The sequence below is a fragment of the Dama dama genome, chromosome 3 (assembly GCF_033118175.1).
Source record: "Dama dama isolate Ldn47 chromosome 3, ASM3311817v1, whole genome shotgun sequence".
NCBI lineage: Eukaryota > Metazoa > Chordata > Mammalia > Artiodactyla > Cervidae > Dama > Dama dama.
The window spans coordinates 43,236,077-43,261,202 of record NC_083683.1 but is presented as its reverse complement, the minus strand read 5'-3'; the positions used below and the strand labels follow the sequence as shown (position 1 = coordinate 43,261,202).

The 25,126-nt window shown below is 58.2% G+C and overlaps 1 protein-coding gene across 5 annotated transcripts; it reads right to left on the bottom strand.

Moving 5' to 3' along the window:
• Positions 1-597: 597 nt before the first annotated feature.
• On the bottom strand, positions 598-21,282 carry RARG (retinoic acid receptor gamma). 5 transcript variants are annotated; one of them, XM_061127004.1, is made up of 9 exons: positions 21,094-21,282; positions 16,729-17,060; positions 5,475-5,623; positions 5,126-5,267; positions 4,309-4,469; positions 3,935-4,111; positions 3,344-3,548; positions 2,605-2,763; positions 598-1,919 (listed from the first exon to the last, which is right to left on the bottom strand). In XM_061127004.1, the coding sequence occupies exons 2-9, from the start codon at positions 16,910-16,912 to the stop codon at positions 1,720-1,722; spliced, it is 1,377 nt and encodes a 458-aa protein (XP_060982987.1). In that variant the 5' UTR covers positions 16,913-17,060; positions 21,094-21,282; the 3' UTR covers positions 598-1,719. The 5 variants fall into 5 exon arrangements, with proteins under 5 accessions (XP_060982987.1, XP_060982996.1, XP_060983015.1 ...); XM_061127013.1 differs by lacking the exon at positions 21,094-21,282 and adding an exon at positions 18,705-18,720; XM_061127032.1 differs by lacking the exons at positions 16,729-17,060; positions 21,094-21,282 and adding an exon at positions 9,998-10,187 and having other exon boundaries at positions 608-1,919.
• Positions 21,283-25,126: the final 3,844 nt, after the last annotated feature.

Below are 25,126 nucleotides of genomic sequence, written 5' to 3'. Positions count from 1 at the left end.
CAGAGGTCAGAGGCAGTGGGGCTGAGGTTGGGGTGCTGCAGGGGCTACGGCATGCAGAGGCAAGGAGAGGAATTAGGACAGAAGGAAGGTAAGAGTGGGGTCGTGGAGGGCACGCAGGGTCATGGAGAGAAAGGTGGGCTTAGAAAGGGTAGACGATTGACTCAGAAGGTGATCCTGGGGTCGCAGGGTGGGGGGCGGCTCATGGAGTGAGGGGTTGGTGTAAAACAGACACACTGTAACTGAGATGTACACCGTGCTTCTTTTCTTCTGGGGCCAGGGACCCTCCTGAGAACCAAATGAAACGGCAATGACCCCCTCCCCAGAGAAGGGCAGATGTGCACGTCTACAGAACTGGGGGTGGGGACAGCTTAAAGACCTCGGAGGCCCAGCACCTTCCTGGAGGTTCACAAAGTCCAATCTAAGCACCCATGCCTGGTGAACGTGGGAGGCCCAGACGTTCAGGATGGGCCCTTGTGGACTCCCTTCGGGTCTGCCTCCCACCACACCCACTCTGAATCTCATCCTACTTCCCAGTTGCCCTAAGAAGCCTGCATGATCCACACTCCTCATCCAGTCCCTCTCTAGGTCACCTGGTTGCTTCCCCCACCCCCTAACCCCAGGGAGCCACATCCCATGAGTTTCCATCACTTTATTTTGCAAAAATAGAAAACTCAGCAATATGCGATACAGCCGGGCGGGGGCGGGGGTGGAGGAGAAATGTAAACAGAGGGGAGGGGACAGCACCCGGACCCCCCAGAGAAAAAGGGGAGCCAGTGGGAATCTTATTTGGCAGCTAAATACAAACTGGGGATTGGAGGAAGGGAGGGGTCACAGGGGCCCTGGGCTCCCCCTCCCAAGTCCTCTGGAGGAAGGGGTCAATTCCAGGGTGTAAACAAAAGCTAATAAATAAATAGAGGCTTCCTCTGGGTCAGGGCGGGATCAGCTAAGCAGTGCCCACCCCACCTCTCCATGGGCCAAGCTGCTCTGGGAGGTCAAGGGGGAAGGCACTAAGGGGAGAGGGATCCCCTGGCCCCTCTGTAGTGTAGGAGGGTCCCTGCCCCGTGGCTGAGATGAGGGGCAGGGGGGCCCAAGGCACGTGGCAGGGCTGGGGAGGGGCTTGTAACGGAGGCCCCAGTGAAGAGGTGTGGAGCGATCCACATCTGTCCCTTTCACCCTCTGACCCCCTAGCAGAAATGCAGGGCCCGGGCTGCTCCACTCTGAGCTGGCATGAGGATGGGGCACTACGGGCAGGAGGCACCCAGCAGGTGCCTCACGCAGCATTAGGCACCAAGGACGGGCAGAGGGTGGGCTCAGCCCTCCTCCTACAGCCCCCTTTTTGGTCTCTAGTGTTCCTGTTTGCTCCCAGAGGCCTAAGCACCCAGCAGAGGAAGGGGCTGTGGAATGAAGGGTCTTCCTCCTGCCCTGGGAGCCTGGACCCTGGTGTCTGAGGGGCAGTGCTAAGATTTCAAAGTTCAAACCCAGGCTCACCCCTCTGCCCTCTCTCCTGGAGGGAACAGGGCAGGCCCCCAGGACTGGAGAGGGAGCCGGTTAGAGCAAGATGGGGATGAACACAGAGGCACCCCTGGAAACTTTGGCAAAAACAAGGAGCTCATTGGAAGGGGTGGGGAGAGGGCAGAGCAGGTCCTCCCCCAGTCACTGGCGGTGTCTGGGAGATGGTCAGTCTGCTGCCTGGAGCCCCAACCCCCAAGGCAGGGGAAGTCAGGGACCCTGGTCAGGATGGGGGCTGCGGCCCCCTCTGCCCTGGCCCCCGGGAACCTCATCCTCGCTGGAGGCCTTGGGGTGAGGGCCAGGCTGCGAGGAGTCGTCCTCAAACATTTCGGGGTTCTCCAGCATTTCTCGGATCAGGGGAGGCATCGGGCCTGGAATCTCCATCTTCAGGGTAATGGCCCTTTCTGCTCCTGCAGTGGAGGAACAAGGAGGTTCAGACTTAGGTACAGCCCCTACAGCGGCCTCCCTAACTCTGCCTGACTGCCCTCTCGGGCTCCCAGCACAGGCCTGTTACCTCTGTCTGCCTCTTTCTCACCCTCTTTCTACTCTAGAGCTCCTGGGGACCACACCTCTGCCTGGAGACTCTGCCTATCTTCTCTGCCAAGCCCACTGCCCACCATTCCTTTCAGGCTGTCTCCTCCAAGATCACACAGTGCCCACCTTCCAGCCACACACCGTGGACCCCCTCCATAAGCCCATAGCCTGCCAGCTGTTCTTAGGGCTGTTCTTAATAACATTTATCACTAGGACTAACATTTATCAAACACTGTCTGCCAGGCATCCTCCTGAACCAACACGGTCCAATCAACCTTCCTGTGATGATGAAAACATCTCCTCTGTCCAGGGCAGGAGTTACTGAACTTTATAACTCAGCACAGTTGTAAGCCTGTTGTGTGTTAACTTGTTTCATCCTCACAAACAGAAAAACAAGGTACAAAAAGAAAGGTATTTTGCACCAAGTGTTCCTACTAGCATGTAGCAGAGCGAAGACGCGAGTGCAGGCTGCCTGATTCTAACCCACTCTGCCCTCGTCTCTGCCTGACCTGGGGGACCGGGAGCCCCGAGAAGACAGAGGGAGGCTCGTCCCCGACTAACCCTTGGTGCTGATGCCCCGGAGGTCAGTGATCTTCATGAGCATCCTGGGGAACATGTAGGGCTGACTGGGCCGCCGGCGCCGGGCATAGAGCCTCAGGGCTTCCAGCAGCGGTTCCTGCAGCTTGTCCACTTTCTCAGGCTCCTCCAGGTCCATGCGGTCTGTGGGGACAAGCACAGGTGAGTGAGGGAGATGCGGAAGACAGAGGCAAGTGGCTGATCCCTGTGGCCCTCCAGGCCCCAAACCCTGACCGTGAGCCCCATTCAGGCCATCTCCCCTGCTCCAATCCCTATACCATCCCCCCTCTGGCAAGAGGTTTTCTCTGGTAAATCACTTCTGCCCAGGGCTTCCCTGGTGGCTCAGTCGGTAAAGAATCTGTCTGCAATGCGGGAGACCTGGGTTTGATCCCTGGGTCGGGAAGATCCCTTGGAGGAGGGCATGGCAACCCACTCCAGTATTCTGGCCTGGGGAATCCCCATGGACAGAGGAGCCTGGCGGGCTACAGTCCATAGGGTCGCAAAGAGTCAGACACGACTGAGTGACTAAGCACAGACCCCTATGTCAGCTCCCTGCCCCCCGTCCCAGCTCTCCCCCTCTTCTCGTTGCTTGTTCCAGGCTGCTGGGCAGTCTGTAACTGGAGCTGAGTCCGGGGTGGGACCAAGGTCTCCAGCCAGGCTGGAGATCAGGTGTGGGGTGCAGTGGGAAAGTAATCTGAGTCGGCGCCAGGGGGCGCCCCCGCACCTCCGCAGATGAGGCAGATGGCACTGAGCAGGCCTGTCTCTGTGTCGTCCATCTCCAGCGGGAGGAGCTGCCCAGCGAAGGCAAAGACGAGGTCTGTGAGGGGCCCGAAGCCGGCATTGTGCATCTGAGTCCGGTTCAGGGTCAGCCCATCGGAGAAGGTCATAGTGTCCTGCTCTGGGGTGTACCTTGTACAGATCCGCAGCATCTGGAGGTGGGGGGCAGGGTTAGTGCTGACTCCAGGAAGGAGTGCGTAGGGTGGGAGGGAAAACAGGATGAGGTGAAGGTAGAAAGCAAGAAAGTTAGGTCCTAAAGAAGGGCCACCTAAAGCAGGCAGAAGAAGGAAGGCGGACAGATGGAGGGTCTGAAGTTGGGGGAAGAGAACAGAAGTCAGAAGGCAAGACATTCAGAAGTCTAAGATCAGATCTCAGGAGCAAAGATTAAGACAAAATAGAGCTTGGGTTTCGAGGATATCTGGGGGAGTCCCAGATTGGAGAGGGGAAGAGAGAGAACGAAATCTTTGTGTGGACCAACTCCATGGTCTCTTCTGAGTGTCAGGCTATGATGGAAGACAGGGCCCAGGGTTTAACTTACCAGGATGTCCAGGCAGGCGGCCTTGAGCAGAGTGATCTGGTCAGCAATGCTGAGCCCGGTGAAGCCAGGTAACCGCTTGGCAAACTCCACGATCTTGATGATGCACTTGGTGGCCAGCTCACTGAACTTGTCCCACAGCCCCAGATCCAGTTGCACCCGGTGGTCTGCACTGGAGTTCTGCAGCAACAGCAGGTTAGAAAACAAACTAAGGCTCGTCATGGGGGTTGTCTTCCCTTTGCCAAAACCCCTGGCTCTCCCTTCTGCATCCAGATGTTATTGTTGTCAGCACCAGACCACGGCCTCCAACACCATCCCTACCCGTTCTCCAAAGTCAGTGGTCCCCTGCCCTCACTGGGGCCCTGCCCACTCCTCACCGTGGTGTACTTGCCCAGCTGGCAGAGCGAGGGGAAGGTCTCCTGATGGGCCTTGCTGACCTTGGTGATGAGCTCTTCTAACTGGGGGCTCAGCTCATAGCTGTCAAGCGACCCTTCTTCCTTCACCTCTTTCTTCTTCTTGTTGCGATCATTCCTTACGGCTTGGGGGTAGAGGCAGATCAGGAGAGGGTCAGGACCCTCAGAATCTCCCTCCCATGCGAACTCAAATACACTCGAGAGCATCCATTCCCTGGGACCGTAGGGCAGGGCCTTGGGTTCCCTGTCTTCTACACTAGTTCCCATTCCCAGGCTGGCTCTCCCCAGCCCCACCCAGGGCCTGCAGCCCCTGCTCCCTCCCCAGGCCATTCGGCTCCATCCTGCCCTTCCTGTCACCCTGCAGGAGCTGGGGGGGGGGGGGGCAGGATATGCAGGCGGCAGGATATCCACTTATAGCCTTGGCAGCACAATGGCGCAGGGGAGGGGGGGCACCCCAGATCCACCTCAGGCTCAGTGCTGGGAGCAGGGGAGGGGACAGGCAAGGCCCCCAACTTGCCCATAAAGCAAGGAATGTGCAATGGTAACCCCCATTCCCTCATTCAGAGAAAGGGTTAAGCTCTGAGAAAGGGGAATGGGGAGGGGTGGGGTCTCCTGGGTGAATGGAACTAATCAAATAGGACTGGTCCAGGAGGAGGCAGCACTCCAGGGCGGCTGGAGGCTGATCACAGAGGTCAGGGAAGTGGGGGTGGCCAGTGGGAAGAGGGTGGCAGCCACAGGCTAGCACAGGAGTGCTCCTGCCCAGGCAGGCCTAAGGGCCTACCTTCCTTGGACATGCCAACTTCAAAGCATTTCTGTAGCCGGCAGTACTGGCAACGATTCCGGGTCACCTTGTTGATGATACAGTTTTTGTCGCGGTGACATGTGTACACCATGTTCTTCTGGATGCTGCGACGGAAGAAGCCCTGGGGTTGGGGGTAAGGGGGGAGGGTCAGTGAAGCAGGATACTGGGAGTATCAGCCTCTTGCAGGCCTTGCTGGTGGTCCCAGGCTCAACCACATCTGTGCAAAGCAGCATCCCTCCCACCCCAGAGGGATACCCACCCACACAGTCTCTGATCTCACCCAGTCAACTCGGGATGCCCAACGCACCCACATCCACCCCATACACACCTTGCAGCCTTCACAAGAGCTGACCCCATAGTGGTAGCCAGAGGACTTGTCATTGCACACGAAGCACGGCTTGTAGACCCGGGGAGGTGGAGGGGGCGAGGGTGAGCTTGGCACCATCTCCTCTGAGCTAGTGCTCTGCGTCTCCACCGCTGGGGAGAAGCAGTGATGTGAGGGTCAGGGGAGAAGCCCCCTCAGATCTCTAGGTATCCTCATCAGATACACACTCCACATTCCTAGTTCTTCCTCTGGCTCAGCATTGACACCATCGCCACCACACTGATTTAAAGTTCCAACAACCCATACAGCCCCAGAGTAAACTCTTCCAGAAACCCTCAAATGACTACTATTCCCTCCCAACCTGGCCATCTCCCCCTATAATAATGTCCTATACAACTGCTCAATTCTCCAAATTCTGGGTCCAGGCCATCCAGGAAGTTAAATTCTCTGGGCCTCAGTTTGCCCAGCGACAAAGTGGGTGTGTAAAGGGGTATTGGCTTGTGGTTCTGAACTCTCTAGTCACTCCTTCTCACCTTGGGTCCCTGTCAGTAGACTCCTTCCTACCCTTCTCCTGCTCAAGAGGCCACAGATCTAGGGGTGAAGAGGCAATTCCAGGCCACCTGTGGCTAGCACCTGGCTAAATCACCCGCAGGAGACTCAGAAGGTAGAAGAGAACCCCATCTTCTCTCAAGCAGAGAAGGGTAGACAGTCCTGGATCTTTTCCCCACAGAGTGTGTGTGTGCGTGCACTCTCAAGTCGTGTCCAACTCTTTGCACCCCCATGGACTGTAGCACGCCGGCTCCTCTGTCCATGGAATTTTCCAGGCAAGAATACTGAATGGGGTTGCCATTTCCTTCTCCAGTCCCCCCTCAAACCATCCCCAAAATCACCACCAATGTCCTTGTCCCTAGAAACCACTGAGACAGTGGAGCAAATGGGACGCAGGGATTGGGAAAGTAGGTTAGGGCACATGCAAAAGCCTTATTTTACACCTGAAGAAATGGAGGCCTATGGAGGGATGGGGCCAGCCCAGTGCCACATTGCCAGTTATGGGGGTGGGGAGGGCGTGGGGGGAGTAGGGAGTGGGGGGCAGCGGAAGATCTCAGGTCTGCATGCCAGTTAGAGGCCAGGCCAGGAGTGAGAGACGTTAGGAAAGGGAGACAGGTATTTGCTCAGATTCTCAGGTCTAGAAGTTGTTGGGGGTGTAGCAAACCAGAAGTCAGGTGACAGTGGGTTGTAACTGGGGTTGATAGGGGAGGGGAGTCCCTCTGGACTCTCTCTGAGCTATGTCTTCACTCCTAAACCTCCCCTGCAAAAGCCACATACTCCTCAAAAAAGATCTCAGTCCATGCCACGCAGAGAGTTTGTGGGGAGGACACCCTCTGTTTAGGAGGCTGCTGAGTAAACCTCTTTTGAGTGTGTGGTTGGTCTTTAGAGGGTGGAAAAAAAAAAAAATCTATAAATTATTCAACCTGTAGGACCAGTTGCCCAAACCTGGAAGGCCTAAGTTAATGCAAGAAAACCCTAAAGCCCTCCCTAACGAGTGTCCCTTGCTTGCACCCACCTCATGAACACCTTCTTCCTTCTAACCTGCTGTAGCCCATCTGGTCAGAAGTCCACCCAGCCTGCCAGAAGGACAGAAAGGCCTGGGATGCCAGGATGCTGGGGTTCCGGACTAGCTCCACCCTCTCCACAGGAGGGAAGCCCTCCCCGCCCCCCAACACACACAGACACTCAATTAGCATAAGAATCCAGCTAGAGTGAGATTCCCCAATGAAAAAGGAGAGCGAGGAGTGGAGGCTAGGAGGGTGCCTGGAGTCTATTCAGGACCGGGCGGGAGACGGGGTGGTGGGGAGGGGGTGCTGGTGCTGAGAGATGGGGGGTGGGCTGGAATGCCTTTCTCTCAGGATGGTCCCAGTGTCTGAGGGCACATATGCTGCCCACAGGCCAGTGCGTGGGGTGGTGCTTACCCGCACTGACGCCCTCCCTGCCCGCAGAGCGCTGCCTCATTTCCTCTCTTGCGAAAGGGCCTGGGTGCGGTCAGACTGGCATGGGCCTGTGCCAGCCAATCACGAGAGTGGGGGTGGCGGGGAGACAGGCCAGAGGCAGCTTTTCTCGTACTCATGGTACTGTGGTCCCTTCTCGGTACCCCTCAGACACACCCTCACCCTTGAACCCTAAAGTGCAACCCAGCGGCTCTGGTCAATATGGAGCGAAGGGCACAGGAAGGCTAAGTGGGTCAGCTCTGCTCAGATTCCTTTCTCAGCCCTGGGCAGAGACCCCACCATGACGATGCCTGGCCGGGCTAAGCAGGGGCCCCTGCTGCGGAGGAGGGGGGTGGGCTCTGGGTTTTTCTCCTTTTAAAGCCCAAATTGCTGAAATTGAGGAAATTCCTGGCCAGGCTGAGCGGAGCTTCAAACAAACTCTTTATAACCGGCTGTAAACACTCCCAGCTGCGAGGCCCAGGGCTGAGAAGCCCAGACTCACAATCTGACGACACACACCTCCTTGGAGACACTCTCACACATCAACAACACACAGGGCACAAAAACAGGCACAATACCAACCAGCTCCCGTACCCCAACGGGAACCCTGGCACAGAACACCCAGGTAGGCACAGAGGCACATGCACTCCGGCCACACTGTGGAGGTGGATGCACAAGGCAGACACAACATCCAGCATTCGCTTCACAGTTGCAAGCAAGAAGCTCTGCCACCAGACAGACACCATGGCCTGCCAACGCAGCACCAGAATGCTGGAGTTGCCAAGCACTCGCAGACGCACCAAAGAACTTCTTTCCTTCCCTGGTCTAGACACATAGGTCTACACTACTTTCTCTCTGAAAGTGTGTGGAGCAGGCCCGAAGCCCCCCCAAGGCCCTAGAAGCCAAAACTGTTGGTCCAAACTGACTTGCCAGCCAAGTCCCATGGGCTTCTCTGGGCCTGAAAAAAACCAGGTCCTTGCCCGGTCCCCAGCAAAAGCCCTTCCTGGAAGATTCTTTCCATCTCAGTATGTATACTTCCCAACATACCCCAAATCCCCATCCTATCCGACCATGAGCGGAAAGTTAAGAATTCACAAGGATTTGGTTTGGTGCAAGGCACTAGTTCATGTTTTCCCCGCCCTTTAAATGCTACACTTTTCTTCTTTCTTGCCCCACCCCACCCCACAGTTCGGTCTCCTATTTGCCACCTCCCTCTTCCAGTTTCCCAGTTGTTAAATCTGTGCAGCTCTGCCCTGCAACCAAAAGACCCAAAAAAAAAAAAAAAAAAAAAACCCCGATCTCGTAAACAGCGCTGCCGTGTGCCAAGGAGCGAGGCGCGTTGGCGGGGGCTCAGTGACCCCGCGCGCACACTCCCCGAGCGCCCGCCGCCCGCCCCTTCCCAGAGTGCCCCCCAGTCCCGCATCCCCGGGCTGGAGCGCCGTCCCAGCCCCAGGGAAATTCGGGGGTGTTCCAGGCTCCCCTCCCAGCTCCTCCCCACCCCACCCCCCAACCCCCGCCAGGCACTTGGGCCCGGGCTTCAAAGCCGCCTCTCATCTGGACTTCATTTTTACTGCCTCCCAGTCCCCGGCTTTTTATTACCGCTCTGGAAAGGGGTTCCAGGGCCCCAGGCCTGGCATCTCCCATTTCACAGAGAGGGAAAGATGTGTATTTGGGAACCCAAGAGTCCTGCTTCCCCGGCCGCTGCCACCTCCAGGCCCCTCCTCACCATACACAAACTTTGCTTGAAACTTTTCCCTTCCTACTGAAGTTGTGGGCTGGAGCCATAGGAAAAAGTGCACACAACTCTTTACACATTTCCTAACATTTCTTTTCTCAGTGGGGGAGGGGGGCGCCAGAACCCAATCTGGCCGCCTTAGTGTGCACAACCCCTTCCACCCCGCACACAGCACACCCGGAGGATGCACGCTCCAACACAGCCCTTTCCAAAACCGCCCCCGCAGCCACGCAGGGCACACGCCCTCCCGGCCTCACGCCACAAACAATTCCACACGGGGCCATGCGGACCTGCCAACGCAGGCGGAGGGTGATGCTGCGTGGAGAGACCCCTGCACCCACACTCGCACCGCCTAAGCTAGGCGCTGCACACTCCAGGGATGCCCACGTTCCGCAAACGATATATATTTTTTTACACTCGCAACTTCCCACATGGACTTTTCAAACGCCACCCACGGTCCTGGGTGCCATAGCCCTAGGGGGCCACGAACCTGCCGACACAAACTACCAACGCACCTCGGCCTCTCCCTATCTCCGGGAACCCTGGAGGGGCATCAACCACAGGTCCTAGCTATACACCCACCATCGAAACCACACACACACTCCAAACACTACTGCCCACACCCAAAGGAGTCGCTGAGGCCCCCACTTTTAAAGGGCCAGTACTTCTCTTTCCTACACACCCGACCCTCACATGGAAACGGTCAGAATGCCCGCTTGCACCCCAGGTCCACCTTTTACACATGGAGAGCTAGAGCCGCTGCCTGTCCTGCACCCCACACCCCACGCCCAGGCTCGGGTACCTACACTGCAGACTGGCGGGTTGCGGCCAGGCAAAAGACTCGAGTCCGGCGAAACAGGAGCTGCCGGCGGCTCTGCGCAGCAAGCCAGCCCCGGGTCCGCCTGCCCCGTACAGCCGTCGCGGACCCGGGGCAAATGTTTCCATGCAGTCGTACATCGCGACCCGGCTTGGAGGGAAGCTGGGTGCTGGGAACACCGAGAACCCGCAGCCGATTCCCCCTCCTCCCCCAGCGGCGCCCCGCTCCTGGAGGGGGGGAGGGGGAGGGCTAGCGTAGGGCGCCGGGCTGCATGGGGGGTAAGGGGTGGGCGGGGAAGAGGGGGATCCCCAGCAGGGGAAAGGGACTGGGCGGGGCGCAGAGCCGGGTCTGCCGCTCCAGCCGCGGTCTAGCTCACTCTGGGCGCCTCGGCTGCTAGCACTGGGGAGACCTTTTGTAAAAGCGAAGCCCAGAGGGGTGGGGGGTGGGGCTTGGAGAGCTAAGGGGGCCGGGCACCAAGATGAGCAGAGCTGGGAGTGGAGCGCACACATACACATACACACACACACACACTCGCACCACCGCGCGCTTGCTTGCTTAGACACACATCCGTGCATGCATTTATCTTGGCAGGCACCAGGCATTTGCAAATATGCAATAGTGCACATGCATGTCTGCACGCGCAAAATCAGAGGTGTACACACACGTTTTTGCAGACACACCTGGCTCAAGAGAATGCTTGCAAGGATTCTCTCTACAGCCGGGAGGCTTTGCAAGCTTTTGCACTCAGGCGCGTGCCCCGATCAGGGATGGGGGAAGGAGTGGAGGAGCCGAGCACACGCATTTCCTTTCGAGTTTCCCCCTCCCCCCAACAGTCGTTTTTTTTTTTTTTTTACACAAGTCTATACAGGCAGGGGTGTCACGGAGGACTGGGGAGAGGGGAACATGGAGGTCCCCTGAGCGCGGCAGTTCTCCAGAGCCCAGAGACCTGCACTACCTCCACCCCCTCATTCCCAGGCCTGGCTCCTCCCTCTCCCTCCGCGCGCGCGCCGCAGGGCCGAACAGTACATTCCTGCGGCTGGGCGCGCGCGGCCTGCTCCTTCCTTCCCGTCCTCCCCACCCCCGGTCCGAGGGCCGGAGCGCGCTCCCGCCGTGAACTCTCCGGGAACCCCCCTCGGGGCGGGTGGCCGGGCGCGCTCACCTCCCCCTGACCCGGCCCCGCCCCACCCCGCCCAGGCCTTAGCCAGCGCCGCCGCGGAGTCCCCCCCCGCCCCTCCTGCGCGGCCGGAGTCTACCCCTCCTAGCCCGAGCGGTCCTCCCTCCGTCGCGGCCCGGGCCGCCTCCCTCGGAGTCCCCAAGGCCCGTCCCGGGGCTGACATTCCCGGAGCTCCTCAACTGCCTCTCCCAGCGCCCCTTCCTCGAAACTGACATCACTTGTAGGGCGCAAGACTGCTCCCACCGCGCCGACTGCGTCTCAGACCACACTGCCCTCCTGAGTGCCAGCTCCCCTCCCCCAGAGTGCCAGTCGCCCCCAAGTGCCCAGGGCCCCTCTCGGCAATAACTGCGAGTCTGGTCGGTAACTGTTCTCAAAGCCATTCGATGCCCCCACCAATGGCAAACCGCCCCTTCTCCCCTTTAGTGCCACACTTGGTGCCCTTCGGATCTCCGAGGGCCGCCCCACTCCTTCCTCGCGGGCCCCTTCCGGGCACTGAGCGCCCTCGCCCGGCGGAGACGGGGGTGAGGGGGCGGGGGTTTGGCCACGTCAAGAGTTTGCCCTCGCCGGGCCGGGCCGAGCCGACTCGGGGACCCTGGCCCCGGGACAGCGCCAGCGGCGGCGACTCCCGGAAACCGCCCCCTCCTCCGCGCCCCGCCCGCCGCCCGGCCGCCCGGCGGGCCGGCCCAGCCGGCTCTGTCAGCGCCGCTCACACGGGGAGCGCCGGGGGAGCAGGAGCGGCGCCCGGCCCGGCCCATTCCCCCGCCCGGCGGCGGTGGCTGGGCCAGGGCGGGGCACGCTTTTCTAAGAATCTGTTGTACCGGGTGGGGGGCGCACTGGGGTGCCTCTGGAGTGGGGCGCCAGTTTGGAAGAATAAAGAGCAGGAAGGGGTGCCAGAGTAGGCAGGGAAGGGAAGACAGGCGCGGAGGAGGGGCCGGGGTGACTGCCGGGGCCTGAAGGGGGCTGGGCTGGGAAGGAGGGCCTGGTTGGCGGATGGGGGGGTCTGGGGTGGCAGGGCCGACTGGGGGGCTGGAAGCAGGGATGAAGAGGGAATGCATTGGTCTTTTCCAATGCAGCCTGCCTGAGCTCCCAGTTCTTGCCCTCAATCCCAAATACACCATCTCTGGATCCAGCCATTCCCCACGAAGAGAAAAAAGGGGTGACAGATTTCTGATTCAGAACCTGGCCAGGGGCAAAAAACATCAGTTAAGTGCAAAATGAGGAGTACCCCCAAAACAAGGGGGGAAAGCCCTGATTAGTCAACTCCAGGCTGTCAGTCCCCCCCACCCCACCCTTCCCCCTCAGAAATCTGAAAGGTCCCAATTAAGTCAGGCCTGCCTGGTTGGTAATTAGAACCAGAAGTGGCCAGGCCACAGGGAGGGGGGTTGGGAGTGGGGCACAGGAGGTGTGGGGGGAGGGCTCCTAGAAGTCATGAGTCCTCAATAGCCCCCCTTTCTATTCACCAGATAGACCCCACTCCTCATCACGCCATCTGTGTGTGTTTCCCAGGCATTGCAGGGAGCGGGGGCCTTAGAAGGGACTAGGCAATGTGGTGTCAGGCCCACCCTAACCCCCAACCCCAACCCCCCATTCTAGACAGTCTTAGCCTTGAGGAGAAGGTAAAAGGATGGGGGAATCTAGTGCCCCCTCTTTTCCCCAAAGTCCCCCCAGCCCTTATTGCAGCAATTAGACCCATTAGCCTTCTAGCATTTCATGGGAACCAGATGTTCTCCACCAGCCTGGTGGGAGTATAAGGGGGGGCTGCTGCCTGACTCACCCCCTTCCCTATGATCCCTGCCACCAAAGCGCACCCCTCCCAGCTGGAGCCCCACAAAGCATGGTCCCAGAGGCAAGGAAGAGTGTACCCCCTCCCCCACTAATGAAGTCATCCACACTGAGCCTGGCATGTTCACCCCTCAGAGCCTCGACCACCCTGGCAAGGATGCATTTGGCCATCAAGGGACTGTGGGGGGGAGGGACAGCTAGCTCCTTCTGCATCTCTCCTTTGCTCCCCTCCTGCCACCTTCTGGAAGGGCCTTGAGGATAACTGGCTCTGAATTCCTCACGCTAAATTCTCCTTTTCTTCCAAAACCTTCCCTCAAAAAACTGAAGAGGGGGCATTTCAAAGCAGAGAAGGCCCCACCCCAAGGGTAAGTCCTAACTTAGGAGTCCCACCTGAAGGGCAATGAATGGGAGGGGTCTCCAGAGGTGGGGGCAGCAGTGGACCCGAGGGAAGGGGAGGTGTGAATGAGGACCGACCGGGCTGAAGCAGGGCGGTAAGCAGCGCTGGGCAGGATGGGGGCTGGGGCCGGGTAGGGGGGCCAGGAGAGGGGGGTGCAGCCTGGGCCCCAGCGGCGGCGGCTTGCCCAGCTCCCCCCGCCAGAGAGGTTTCCTGTTGCAATCAAAGCCCCGTTTGTGTCGGCCTGGAGCTGGAGCTCGAGCCTGAGCAGGAGAGACCAGGAGGGGAGGGGAAGGAGGCAGAGGCTGGGGTTTTTTCCTGGAGGAGGCCTCGCTGCCGCCTGCTCACCACCAGGCCCGCCCGCTTAACAAGGCCCCTGGCCTCTCCCGGAGTCTGGGTTCTCTCTGTGTCTGTGCCTTCCAGCCTGTATATTTCCCTCTCATCTTGTTTAGGTCTCTGAGTCTCTCTTTATCATTTTCTTTTAAGTAGAACTCTTTTCCTTCCTGTGCCAACCTGTCCTCAGTTTCTCCATGTGACTTGGTATGGTGCAGCCAGAGACACTGTCACCAAATTCAGAGGACAAGCAGGGCTGGGTTGTCAGGACACCAGCTATCTTCTAAAGCGGGGAGGTGGGCAGGGCAGGGCTTCTTTCCCTTCCATCACTCTCTGTTCCCTGCAGTCTTGATAAAACAAACATAGACCACAGCAGTGGTCACAACACTGAGATACACAGCAACACAGACACCAGGGTTTCATGTGTATGAGTGAGCAAGCACACCCAAACCTTTGCGCATGTGTATACACACACACCCCCCTCCACTTTTCCACACATGCAGGCCTGTGCTTGCCTTGGCAACACGTGTTCCCTTCCCCTCCCCTCTTCCAACAGGCAGTTCTGAGGTGCCTTACTCACTCAGGCCCCCGCGGCACCCCAAGAGGTGAAGCAAGATTGCCCTTCTCAACATTAGTGTCTCCAAGGTGCTGGGGACCCAGCAGTAGGATCCAGGAGCCAGCCCCAGGGCCAAGTTCCAGAGTCCTTTACAGACCACCCTCCCTCCCACAGACCAGCAACAGAGGCTGAGGAAAGAGAGCCAGCCACCAGGTGAGCGTGGCTTGGACTCAGGCCTCCAGTCTCCTTCCATTAGATGGCCCAGTCACCGAGGAAAGGGACACTTTCCCCCTTCAGGCCCTGCAGCCCGCTGTGGGAGGTCTCTCAGACTCTCCCAAGCTGCCTCCCTTTCCTCCACCACTAGGCGCTGTGAGCCCCAGGTAGCTGTCTGGACCCAGGCCTTCCCCTCCTCCCCTCCCCACCGCCACCTCTCTGCCCAGGCCTGTCCCCCGCTGCCAGCCGCACCCTCCCCAGCTACCAGCCAAGGTTCTGGCTCCTCCCTTGGATTTCTTCTTTCAGCCCCCCTGCTCCTTCAGGGCAGCCTTTAGGGATAGAGCTTAGTCTGACCCCTTCCCCTGCCTTGACCTCACTTTGAACCCTGACCTTGCTCTCCCCATGTCCAGGGCACAGGGGCACATGGAGAACTTCGCTGGGGGCTGGTTCCTGGCTCTCCGCTCTCTCCCCGACACAGTCTCTCTCCTCTGCCTTCTACCCCTACTCCCTTAGTTGCCTCGGAAACTTGGGAAAATCAAGTCCCAAGGGACTGAGTTGTACTGCTCTTTGCAAGAAGGGCATTCATGTGGGAGGGTGGTTCCCTCCCACCTCCAAGACCCTGGGACAGATTCATGGGGTGCAAATGAGGTAGGGGAAGCCCAGCTGAGGTTTATAAAAAGGGGGGCTTTGTGCTCTCTCCTTCACCTGCATGCCACCCAAATAACCCCTGTTGGACTACAGACAGGCCACCAGCAGGCCTCACCAAACCCCAGACACACCGTCAGCAGCCCATGAAATACCACCTCACTCCTCACACTGACTCTTTGTTGCAACCCTGGAATTCTGTGTGTGAGCAGCGTCTCAGGGCCACACTGTGCATACAACTGCATATGGCCTTACACACACGCACACACACACACATACACATACGCCTTCTCTAGGTGAGCTTGCTCTTTCCAGCAGAGCTGCCAGCCCCAGTCCTGTCTAATCACCCCTTCACACACACACACACACACACACAACCCTCCAAGTGCCAGCTCCTGAACACAGGTCCCTTCTCGCCACTTCTCTCTGAGCTTGTGGAGCTATAAGAGATGTATCTTTATCTTTTGGTCTTTTCTTTTCCCTCTCTGTTTCTCTCTTTGGAGCTGCCCCTCTCTCTATCACCTCCCCTCCTTTCCCGGTGGGACCTTCTCTACACTGGCTCCCACACTGACCCTCTATCGCATGGAGGCCAGCATCCTAGCCCTCCAGCTCCTGGGCACCCAAGCCTGAAATGAACCTGGCGAGAAGGATCCACTACCAAGAGGAAGGAGAGGGGACCCAGAGGCAAGAGGAGAGGCCTCAGCTTGCTGCTGTCAGCTTCACCCAAAGAGGGCAGGCCTGAGGGACAAGCAGGGATCTGCACAGCATGTGGGCACCGGACCAGACCAGAGAGAGAGAGAGAGAGAGAGAGAGGAGTCCACAGCCCACATGGCTGGAGGAGAGGATGCTGCTGGGACCCCCCTCCACTTCCCTGGATTACTTATGAGACAAGAGCTACCTTCCTTGCAGCTATTTCCACCCTTCCCAGAAGCAAGGGGCTTCCCTGGTGGCTCTGCTGGTAAAGGATCCGCCTGCCATGTGGGAGACCCGGGTTCAATCCCTGAGTTGGGAAGATCCCCTGGAGAAGGGAATGGCTATCCACTCCAGTATTCTGGCCTGGAGAATTCCATGGGGTCACAAAGAGTTGGACATAGACACTGAGTGACTTTCACTTAACCAGAAGCAAGAGGGAAGTTTCCTGACCCCAGACATCTCCGGGTACCTGGCACTAAGTTCCGTTCCTCTTTTTTGCAGCCCTCCCCTAATTCAGGACAATTTCACCTCTCGATCCAAGAGTCAGAAGATTTTCCTCCCAGGCTCCTTCACTTCACAGCCTGGCTCCCCACACCCGCCACTGCAGGCAGGCAGCAGCCTCAGACTTCCCCAGACCCACCCTTGGCTGCCCATACAAAGAGGTTCTCCCTGCTAGTTGACTCGCTCAGGAGGCAATTTCAGAGTCCCAAATTTTAGGCATGCCACTCTCCCATCCTAGCTGTACAGGAGAACTCTCATTCACGAAGATATTTGTTTGCTCCATATCCAAACCGCCTCATAGCTACTCCTTTAGATCAAAGCCCTAAGCCTGCCTGCCTTCCTAACGGGGACACCAGTTTTCTCTCTCATCCCCCACCAATGCCCTCCTGTTTCCACTTGCCCTCATCCCCCACAATCCCTGAGACTCACACAGAGAGGCCATCTCCTTGGGGAGGTCAGGCTGGCCCAAGCCCCGGAAGCTAGGGCTCAGCATCTCGAAAGGTGGAGACCCCCTGAGTGCCCCTGGGAAGGCGAAGGGGAAGCCAGCCCCTGGGTAGCCAGAGCCAGGCCCCAGGGCACCAGGCACAAAGAGTCGCTCCTTATTGGTGGCCATGGCCGCTGCAGTGTGGGAGGCTGAGTCCCCTGGGGTCTGCTGTGGGCGGGGGACTTCTTCAGCCACAGCCCCCGCCCATGCCCACTGCCCTGGCCTGGGAGGCTCCGTGCCCGCCCTGCCTGGCCTGCTCACTGGGTCTCCAAGAGTCCTAAGGAGAAAGAAAGGAAAAGGAGGGATGAGAGAATGATCACTTTGACATTCCAAGCCCCATGACCCTCACCCAGCTAGTTTTTTCTCTCCTTGCTGCCAGTTTGTACTGCTCAGGGCCCTCTGCACACAGTGGGGGACACAGGGTGGGAGCTGATGCAGGCTCAGAGAAACTCTCCCAGAAAGGGCAAACTGAGTTTACAAGGTGAATGATAGCCTCCAGACTCACAGCAGAAAGGACTCCTAAGCTAGGAGACCATTGAACACCATGATGGGCTGAACTATTGATTTAACACTCATATCAATCCTGCGAAGTAGGAATTATGATTCCCATTTCACAGATGAGAAAACTGAGGTTAAAGGACTGATTAAAGGTCACATGGCTGTAAATGGTAGAGCCAAGATTCAAACTCTCTACCACTATGGAGAAAGTGACCATATCTGTTTTAACACTTTTATAAAAAAAATGTTACACCTCTCTGGAACACAGATCCTGGAGCCAGACTATCTGAATTGATCCCTACCACTTCCGAGCTGCAGGACCTCTGATGTATTAGCGTTACTTAATCTCTCTGGGCCTCAGTTCCCTCTTTTGCCAGCTGTGAATAATAAGGCCCACTTCATAAGGTTATGATGAGGATTAAATAATTTAGCATATGTAAAGTGTCTAGAATAATATAGGACACATACTAAATGCTTTGTGTGTCTCATGTTCTCTTTCCTTGTTCCTTCTCTTCCGCCATACCTCCTTTAATTTACATTCCTTTCTTTCCATCTTCCTCAGTGCTCCCTCTCCGAGTTTCCCCTCCTAGTCTGTCTCTGTCTCCAATTATGCCTCACTTCCTAACCTCTCTTCACATCCATGGAGGTTGATGGAAGCCCCGCTCTGTGCCAGGCATGATTCTAGGAAGCTCCTCTCTCTATCCTCAGTTTACTTTGCTTCTCCATGTCCTCTCTCTTCTTGGAGCCCTCTGTATATAGCAAGCCCTCTCGACATCCCCCTTTCCTCTAATATAGCCTGACCCCTGAGCCCAGGGCAGGGCGACAGGGATGGGGGAAAGAGGAAGTGAGAATCCTAGGTTAGGCAGGTGGCTTCTCTCTTGATGCTCTGATAAGGGGAAGGTTGTTGGCTTTTCTAGGAGCGCCAGAACCGCCCACCTGTCTCGGTAGTTAGGGAGTGGGAAAGGAGAGTCATCTCAGCCTAGGTGCCTCCTCTACCAGCCAGAACCATAATGGACTAGATGAAGAAGGTCAGAGAGCGAGGACGGAAGCAAGGGAAACAGGGAGTCCTCAGGGTAGGCAGGCCCAGAGGTAGATAATGGGTATTTTACATCTCCTTCCGTCAGTCTTTGCTTCTAAGATCAATATCTTTCCATCTTTGTACCTCTGTTTTTTCATTTTTTCCCTTTCTTTTTTATCTCTCATCTGCCTTGGCTTTCAAGTTCCTGAAGGTAAATTGTCATGGCAGTTACAGGAACTCAGACCCCAAGCCACCAGCCATCACTCAGTCCCAATGCATAAAGCAGCCACGGCCCCTCACTTGCCACCACTCAGATCCCCAGCACCCTGACTCTTCAACCCAGCGTCTCCCCAAGTCCTAAAACCCTGAGCTCTGAGCCCCCAGGGTTCATCTCCTTCACCTTACCCTATTCCCTGCAGTCCTCTTCCCAGGTTAAGCCAAGGTAGAGCCAGGAGTCCAGGCCCCTGAGGCCCCTGGGCCACAGCTTAACAGGCTGGGCCACATTCCAGGTGGATTAACCCCTCCAATGCCAAGGGTGAGAAGCTCCTAGAGGTCCCCCCATCTTCCCCAGACTGGCTTAGGCTGGTAACTTGGCTGTGTGGTCCAGCACTCTCTGTCTTTGCTTCTCACCTGTGGGTGGGAAACAGAGACCTGAGGGCAAAGCAGGAGGACTTTGAGGGTCCCAGAGAAGGATGCTCAGGCTCCTAGTCCTTGTGGAGGAGTGAAGCTGTGAGTGAGTCAAGGACAGCCCAGCTCTCCTGGGAACTTCCTCTTATTTTGCCTCAGAGAAGGAACTTGAGAGTTGAGTGAAGACAGGAAGGGGAAAGAGATTCATCCCAGTTCCGAACCTTGGTTTCTCTGCCTTGGCTGGGAAGAGAAGGGGAGGGTCCTAAGTCTTCGGCAGAGGAAGGGACCAAGGAACTGAAGACAGTGGTACACAGTGTAAAAGGAAATCCTAAAGTAGGAACCCAGAGGCCATGGTACTTCAGGGGGACCTGAGGAAGGGAGAACGGACTTCTTTCCTCCCAAGATGCCACCTCAGGTGGAGGGGGCTGACCAGGGGAAAGCCGGCCCTTACAAAGCTGCTTCTCTTCAAGTTGAGGTGGAGTTGAGGGGAGGGCATGGATGAAGGGGGCTGCCGGATGGAGGCGGGGGTGTCTCTCTGCTGCCTTGCCCCGCTCCAGAGCCTGGAACAAAGCTGCTCTTGTCGGCGGCTCTCCACCCGCTGCCCCCCTCCCCTCTGTATAAACACGACCACCTTTTTCCATGACCCCATCCCCAGTCTGGGCGGAGGACCCAGGCATCCTCTGCTCTGGCCTGGGCCCCCAGCTTGCTCCCCAGGAGGCAATGGCAGGCTGGGTTTCCCTGGCCTCCTGCCACCCTTGGGGGAGTCCAGACCCTTGAGTCTCCACCTCCCATCCCCGTGTGCCCTCCCTCTACCTCACTGGCCCCAGGGAGGGGCAGTACCCAGGAGGCAGGCAGGCAATGCCAGTGGAATGTGTGTGGGCATCGGAGGGCACGGGGAGGGTGGGGCAGAGGGGGGAACTGGAGGTGCCAGTTGGGTGGCTTTCTGAGCCAGGGGTAGGGGTGTGCCGGGATGGGGGTGTGTGCCCTGTGCTGCCTACTAGGCTCCAAGCCACAGCATGTGTGTGCATATGTGTGTGCGAGAGTGGGTGTCTATTTGGGATACCCAAGCTCCAGGACCCCTCCCACACTGCCTCTTGCCCGCTCCCCTGTCCTCTCTCTTCTTGCCTCCAGGAAATGAGACACTACCTGTGGTCCTCAACCCTAAGTCAGCATCCGAGCAGTGATGGTAAGGGTACAAACCTCAGACTTCAGGACTGGTACCATAACTGCCCTAGATGTGGGCCCTGAAGGGGCAGGACCATCTCAGCTTCTTGCCCCACAGACCCCTCCTCAGGCTACTTGCCCCCCTCCCCCGCCCCCAGCATACTCTTACCCTCTGGCCACCTGCAGAGATTCCCTCCTACAGACTGGGTCAGGTCGAGGAGGGAATGGGCTGTAAGAGCTGGAAACGGAGGCAGCGCCAGTAAGGCTCTGGGGCTGGAACTCCTGGTTCCCTGCCCCAGTCTCCCTGCTCTGCCTTTGTTCCCTTCAGGCTCCCCTCAAGAATACTCCGGAGGAGCCCCCACCTTGGCTGGCGGGAGCCAGGACTCACACCCAAGGTTGCAGACAGGAGAGAGGGACTCCTGCACTGCGGTTCAAGGCGGTTCAACTTCACTGCGGTTCAGCTATACAGACCCCTATCCTATCCACTTGTCTCTCCAAACTTCCGGACTCAAAGGGACAGAATCATTTGCCTCTGGCCCTTCTGATGTCCAAGTGGTGCCATTCCACTAGGGAAGGAGGAACTTGGATCAGCGTGGACCAAAAATCCTCCCCTCAGATTCCCCAGGGGAAGTCTGAGGGGAGGCGGATGGTGGACTTTCCCCGCAGGAGAGGACCCTATCTCCCCTCACACTCTGGGCACAAAAATAAGGATAGAAGCCCCCTGGCTGAAGACTTTTCTCCCAAAGCTCTCCCAGAATACTCACCGCAATGAAGGGTGAATACAGCCCAGCCCAGCCCAGCCTGTCTTCCCCAATCCCTTTCCACCTCAGGGCTGACCCCCAAGTCGGGGCCAGGAAGCCCCCCTCCACCCCTGCGGATAGCCAGACCCGCGCGGGGAGGAACCGAGCCCGCGTGGCTCCCGGGGCCCCCGCCCCCAGCCCACCTCTCCCGAGGAGGACCCGGGCGTCCGCGGCGGCGGAGCCTGCTTCCCCGCCTGACTCACCTGGAGGGGGAGGGAGGGGGAAGGGAGGCCGCCGAGCCCCGAGGTCCCGGCGTCGGGCGGTCGCGGGGATGGAGCGTCGCAGTGGCAGGGGCTCGCGGTGATGGGGGTTTCTGGGGGGGCACGGACTCTAGGCTGGGACGGTCCCGGGGCCTCTCGGAGCCCGCCCGCCCACGTGACCGCCCCAAAATATCCGACACATTTTCTCCCAAACCGCACACTGACTCTGCAGGCGGGGACACGGAAAATATTTTCTTTCTTTTTCTCCCTCCCCACCCCCCCCCCACCTCCCTCCCAGCCCGGCTCCCTCCTCCCCCTCCCGCCCTCGCTCCTCCCTACCCTGCCGCCTGCCCCTGCCCGGCTCCCTCCTCGGTGCCCTGGGGCTGGGGGGCGGGGGCTGGGCGGGGCGGCCCGGGACGCCTGGGTCTCTGCCCCTCCCATTTGCTGGGCTTCCGTGGCTCCGTCCCCGGGAGGCCGGGCAAGGCTGGCAGAAGAGGTCAGTGTCCTGGGCCCATGATGCCACCCTTTCTCTCTGGCACTTTTCCCCTTCCTGCCATTTGCGGGGGGCGGGCGGGGTTGGGGGGGGCGCGGCGGACTGGTTGAGTCCTCTGGCCGGGCTGTGGTTCCCGGAGGCCAGTCTCTGTACCTCCTCAGGACTGGCAGTGAGGGCTGTCTCCACGTCCTCCCAGGGGTGGCTTGACCGCGCAGGGATCCGCCAGAGCAGAAGCCACTATCTTCACCCTGCGCTTAGCCTTCACCTGCGTGTCAAAGTAGACTGTTCTTCCCCATGCCTACCCCAGCCGATCCTTAGGTCCCAGGAGCAAACTGGTTTAACTAGTGGAGGTTGTAGGGATACTGAGGCTTGGGCTTAAAGACCTCCTCCTTTCTCAGCCTTGAGTAAGCTGTGGGAGCTAGGGCTGCTGAGTCCCCGGCGGGCTGCCAAGGCCTTCCCCACCTTTAGGCTTGGGTCTGGAGGGGAGAGGCTGGGGAGGAGGGCCGGGGAACTGTAGCTGGGGGTGGGAGGAGCCTTGCGCTGGGTGTGAGAGAGAAAGCCCAAGCCGAGGGTGTGTGTCTGCCTTAACTAGCGCCTGCCTGCCTGCCTGCCGGCCTGGTGGATGCGCCACGAATGTTGTTGACGCTAGGTCTGTGTGTGTGTGTGTGTGTGTGTGTGTGTGTGCGCGCGCGCGCCCGCGTACCCAGTGTGAATGTCAGTGTCTGATGGGGACATTCCTCCAACTTCAAGGTGACCACCACAGACTCTCAGCCCTAGAGTCGGAACCCCCAGGGTGTCAGCATCCATCCTACTGAGGACAGAGCCAGAGAAGAGGAGGGAGTGTGAAGTCCAAACTCTGTGTACAGAGCCCCAACCCTCCTACAGGGACTAGGGTGGGAGTGAGAGAGTGGAGAAGGGCAGCAGTAGGAGGGAGGGCTGGGCCGGGCGGGAGAGATGCACCCAAAGGACCTTCCCAGCAACAGTCCCAAGTAGCTGGCACTGGGGACACTGACTTGGTCACGTCACATTTTCCGTACTGGAATTACCTTGTCCATACTTCTACCCTGAGGACCAGGTATCTTCCCTCCCAGGAGGAAAGGCCACTTTTGGTAGCCAGAGTCAGATGAAGGGGAGGGGGATGAGGGGGCCTGCTGTGGCTCTCTCAGGAGAACAGGAGCTGCTGATGGGGTGCTGACAGGCTCTCCCTTTCACTCTGGGGGTGGGAAGAGCTGGGAATAGATACTCCAGGGTCCCGTCCCCAGGTGGCCTGGCTGCTGTTGACTTTTCTTGGTTACCCTGGGAGCAGCTCTCAGCAGTGTGGGAGGGGCGGGTGTTGGGGAGTTGGACCCAGGCGTTCAGGCTGGGGTGGGATGGCACTCAGCCTGTGTGGCAGGGATCCTGCCAGGAGGCTGCAAAGTTAACCCCTCCTGCCCTGGTGATGGTGGCGGCTGGCAGAAGGAGGGCGGACCCAACTGCGGTTTGTGAATGTGGCCCTGATTCCCCCTCCCCCTCCCAGCACATCTGTACTTGGTTTACAGTGAATGAGTCGCCTGTCCTCATGAACCGGGCGAGGGCACCACTCCCTCCCTGGCCCCTGGCCGGGCATCCTGACACAGAAGCAGGCGCCACCCACCCCCGGAACGCTCTCCCTGCTGGGTAGCGCTCTCCCAACTCTTCCCCTTACCCTTCTTAGAGGGGCTTAGGGGCTGGCCCCCCAGAGGTAGAGCTCTGAGACTACGCAGCCAGGACAGCGAATGGGGCCAGGGAAGCTAATGGGGCGCGGGGGGTGGCGGGGAGGGGGGGACACAAAACTCTTGGATAGCCTGGAAAAAGGGAGTGGTCTGGAATTCCATCTGTCTCTGCCTTCCTCATTGTCTTGGTTTGTCTGTCCGTCTGCCTGTGTCTTTGTCTCTGGTGGGTGTTTGTCCATCCATCCGTCTTGGAAACTGTGGCTCCGCCCTTCTGGCCTCTACGGTCCCCAGCCGAAGACAGCAGCCAGGGGGCGATGCCCAGGAAGACCCGCCCTGCGCCGGCCCCTCCCCTAGGGATTGCCTCGCCCCCGCCCCCGCCCCTCCCCAGGACCCATTACTGGGGTCTGTGGGCTGCCGCGGTTTGGAAGTCAAACCAAACTGGCAGATTGGGCAGCAGAGAAAAGGGGTATTGTGAGGGGTTCGGTTTCTTCTCTCCGTCTTGCACTGCAGTCTGTGCTCTGTCCAGTGACTCCAGGAGGAAGTGTGAGAAGAGGGCGTCCCACTCTGGACACTGGTGGAGAGAGCGCCCCTCTTTTCTCCTTCTCTCAGGTCATCCCTAGTTCTAGGCTTTGCCTTGTTTGTGGGTGCTCCACTTGATCACCCTAGCAACTTGAGAAATGATATCTTGGGGGCCCTAGAACCAGGCTTCCTTCGCTCCTTACATCACAGAAAGGAGAGAAAATGGATCCAAACTTCCAGCCTGCTGCTAAGTCACTTCAGTCGTGTCCGACTCTGTGTGACCCCTGAGACGGCAGCCCACCAGGCTCCCCCATCCCTGGGATTCTCCAGGCAAGAACACTGGAGTGGGTTGCCATTTCCTTCGATTTGCCATATAGCCCACCCCTAATTTTCACCCTTGCCTTCTCCCCAGCAGCATCAGGACACTGAATAGGTAATCTGCCCAAGCCCAGTCTGCTACTGGGTGGAGGTCCCACACCATGCTCAGAGGTAGCTGGCAGATGTCTGGGGGTGGGGGTGGGGAGGGGGTTTGAAAGGGAGGAGAAAGCTCTGTTACAACCCCCAAGGACATCATTAAAGCACGGAAGTGCCATCGGGGCTTGGAGAGCAGGGCACCCAGGGAGAGCATGATGAAAACATGTTTTGTACAACACGTGTCTTTCCCGTCCTCCCCTCCCCTCCCACCTCCTCCCCAAAGCCTGCTCTGTGCCAAGGCTGGTGCCAGCCTTGCCCTGAGTGCTTCTCAATTCTACCCCTGGTATCAGGCCTATTTTGCTGCTTGCCACTTTGTTGGTTCTCCCAGTGAATGACTTTGTGTGTGGAAGGTCTTACCAGCATCAGAGATGCCCAGATCCCCACAGAATAAGGCCTTGACTTTGCAACACAGAATTTTAGGACTAGCCTAAACAACTCTAGGAATTTCTTCCTTGAACATGCACCATTCATTAATTCAACAAATCTTTATTAAATACCCACTGTATGCCAAGCACTGTGCTAGGCCCTAGGAATCCGTAGGAATCTCCTTGGGCCCAAGTATTCAAGGAAATCAGGAAAGACTTTGGGGAGGGGAGGAAGTGAGGAGAAGGGAGAGAAGGGAGGGCAGCAGAAGAGTATGTGCAAAGGCCCAGGAATCAGGGTCCTGGCTCCCAACCACCCTGCTCTGCCAGAAAGAACAGGGGCCCTTCATTCCTGGTCCTCTGCTGGGCTTTGATACACCACAAGGGAGGGATGGTGAGCCCTCCTAATGGCCAAAGCACTCTAGGACCCTAGGACATCTGGTACTCCTGCCCTGGAAAGATTCCATTTCTTCATCTCTTTGTCCAGAAAGGGAAAC

Bases quoted from the DNA above. Each gene is read 5' to 3' on its own strand.
- RARG (XM_061127004.1), bottom strand. From the start codon at position 16,912: ATGGCCACCAATAAGGAGCGACTCTTTGTGCCTGGTGCCCTGGGGCCT. The intron at 4,470-5,125 runs GTAGGCCCTTAG...TCTACCCCCAAG, and splicing joins AGTTGGCATGTCCAAGGAAG to CCGTAAGGAATGATCGCAAC. The intron at 4,112-4,308 runs GTGAGGAGTGGG...CTGTTGCTGCAG, and splicing joins AGCTGGGCAAGTACACCACG to AACTCCAGTGCAGACCACCG.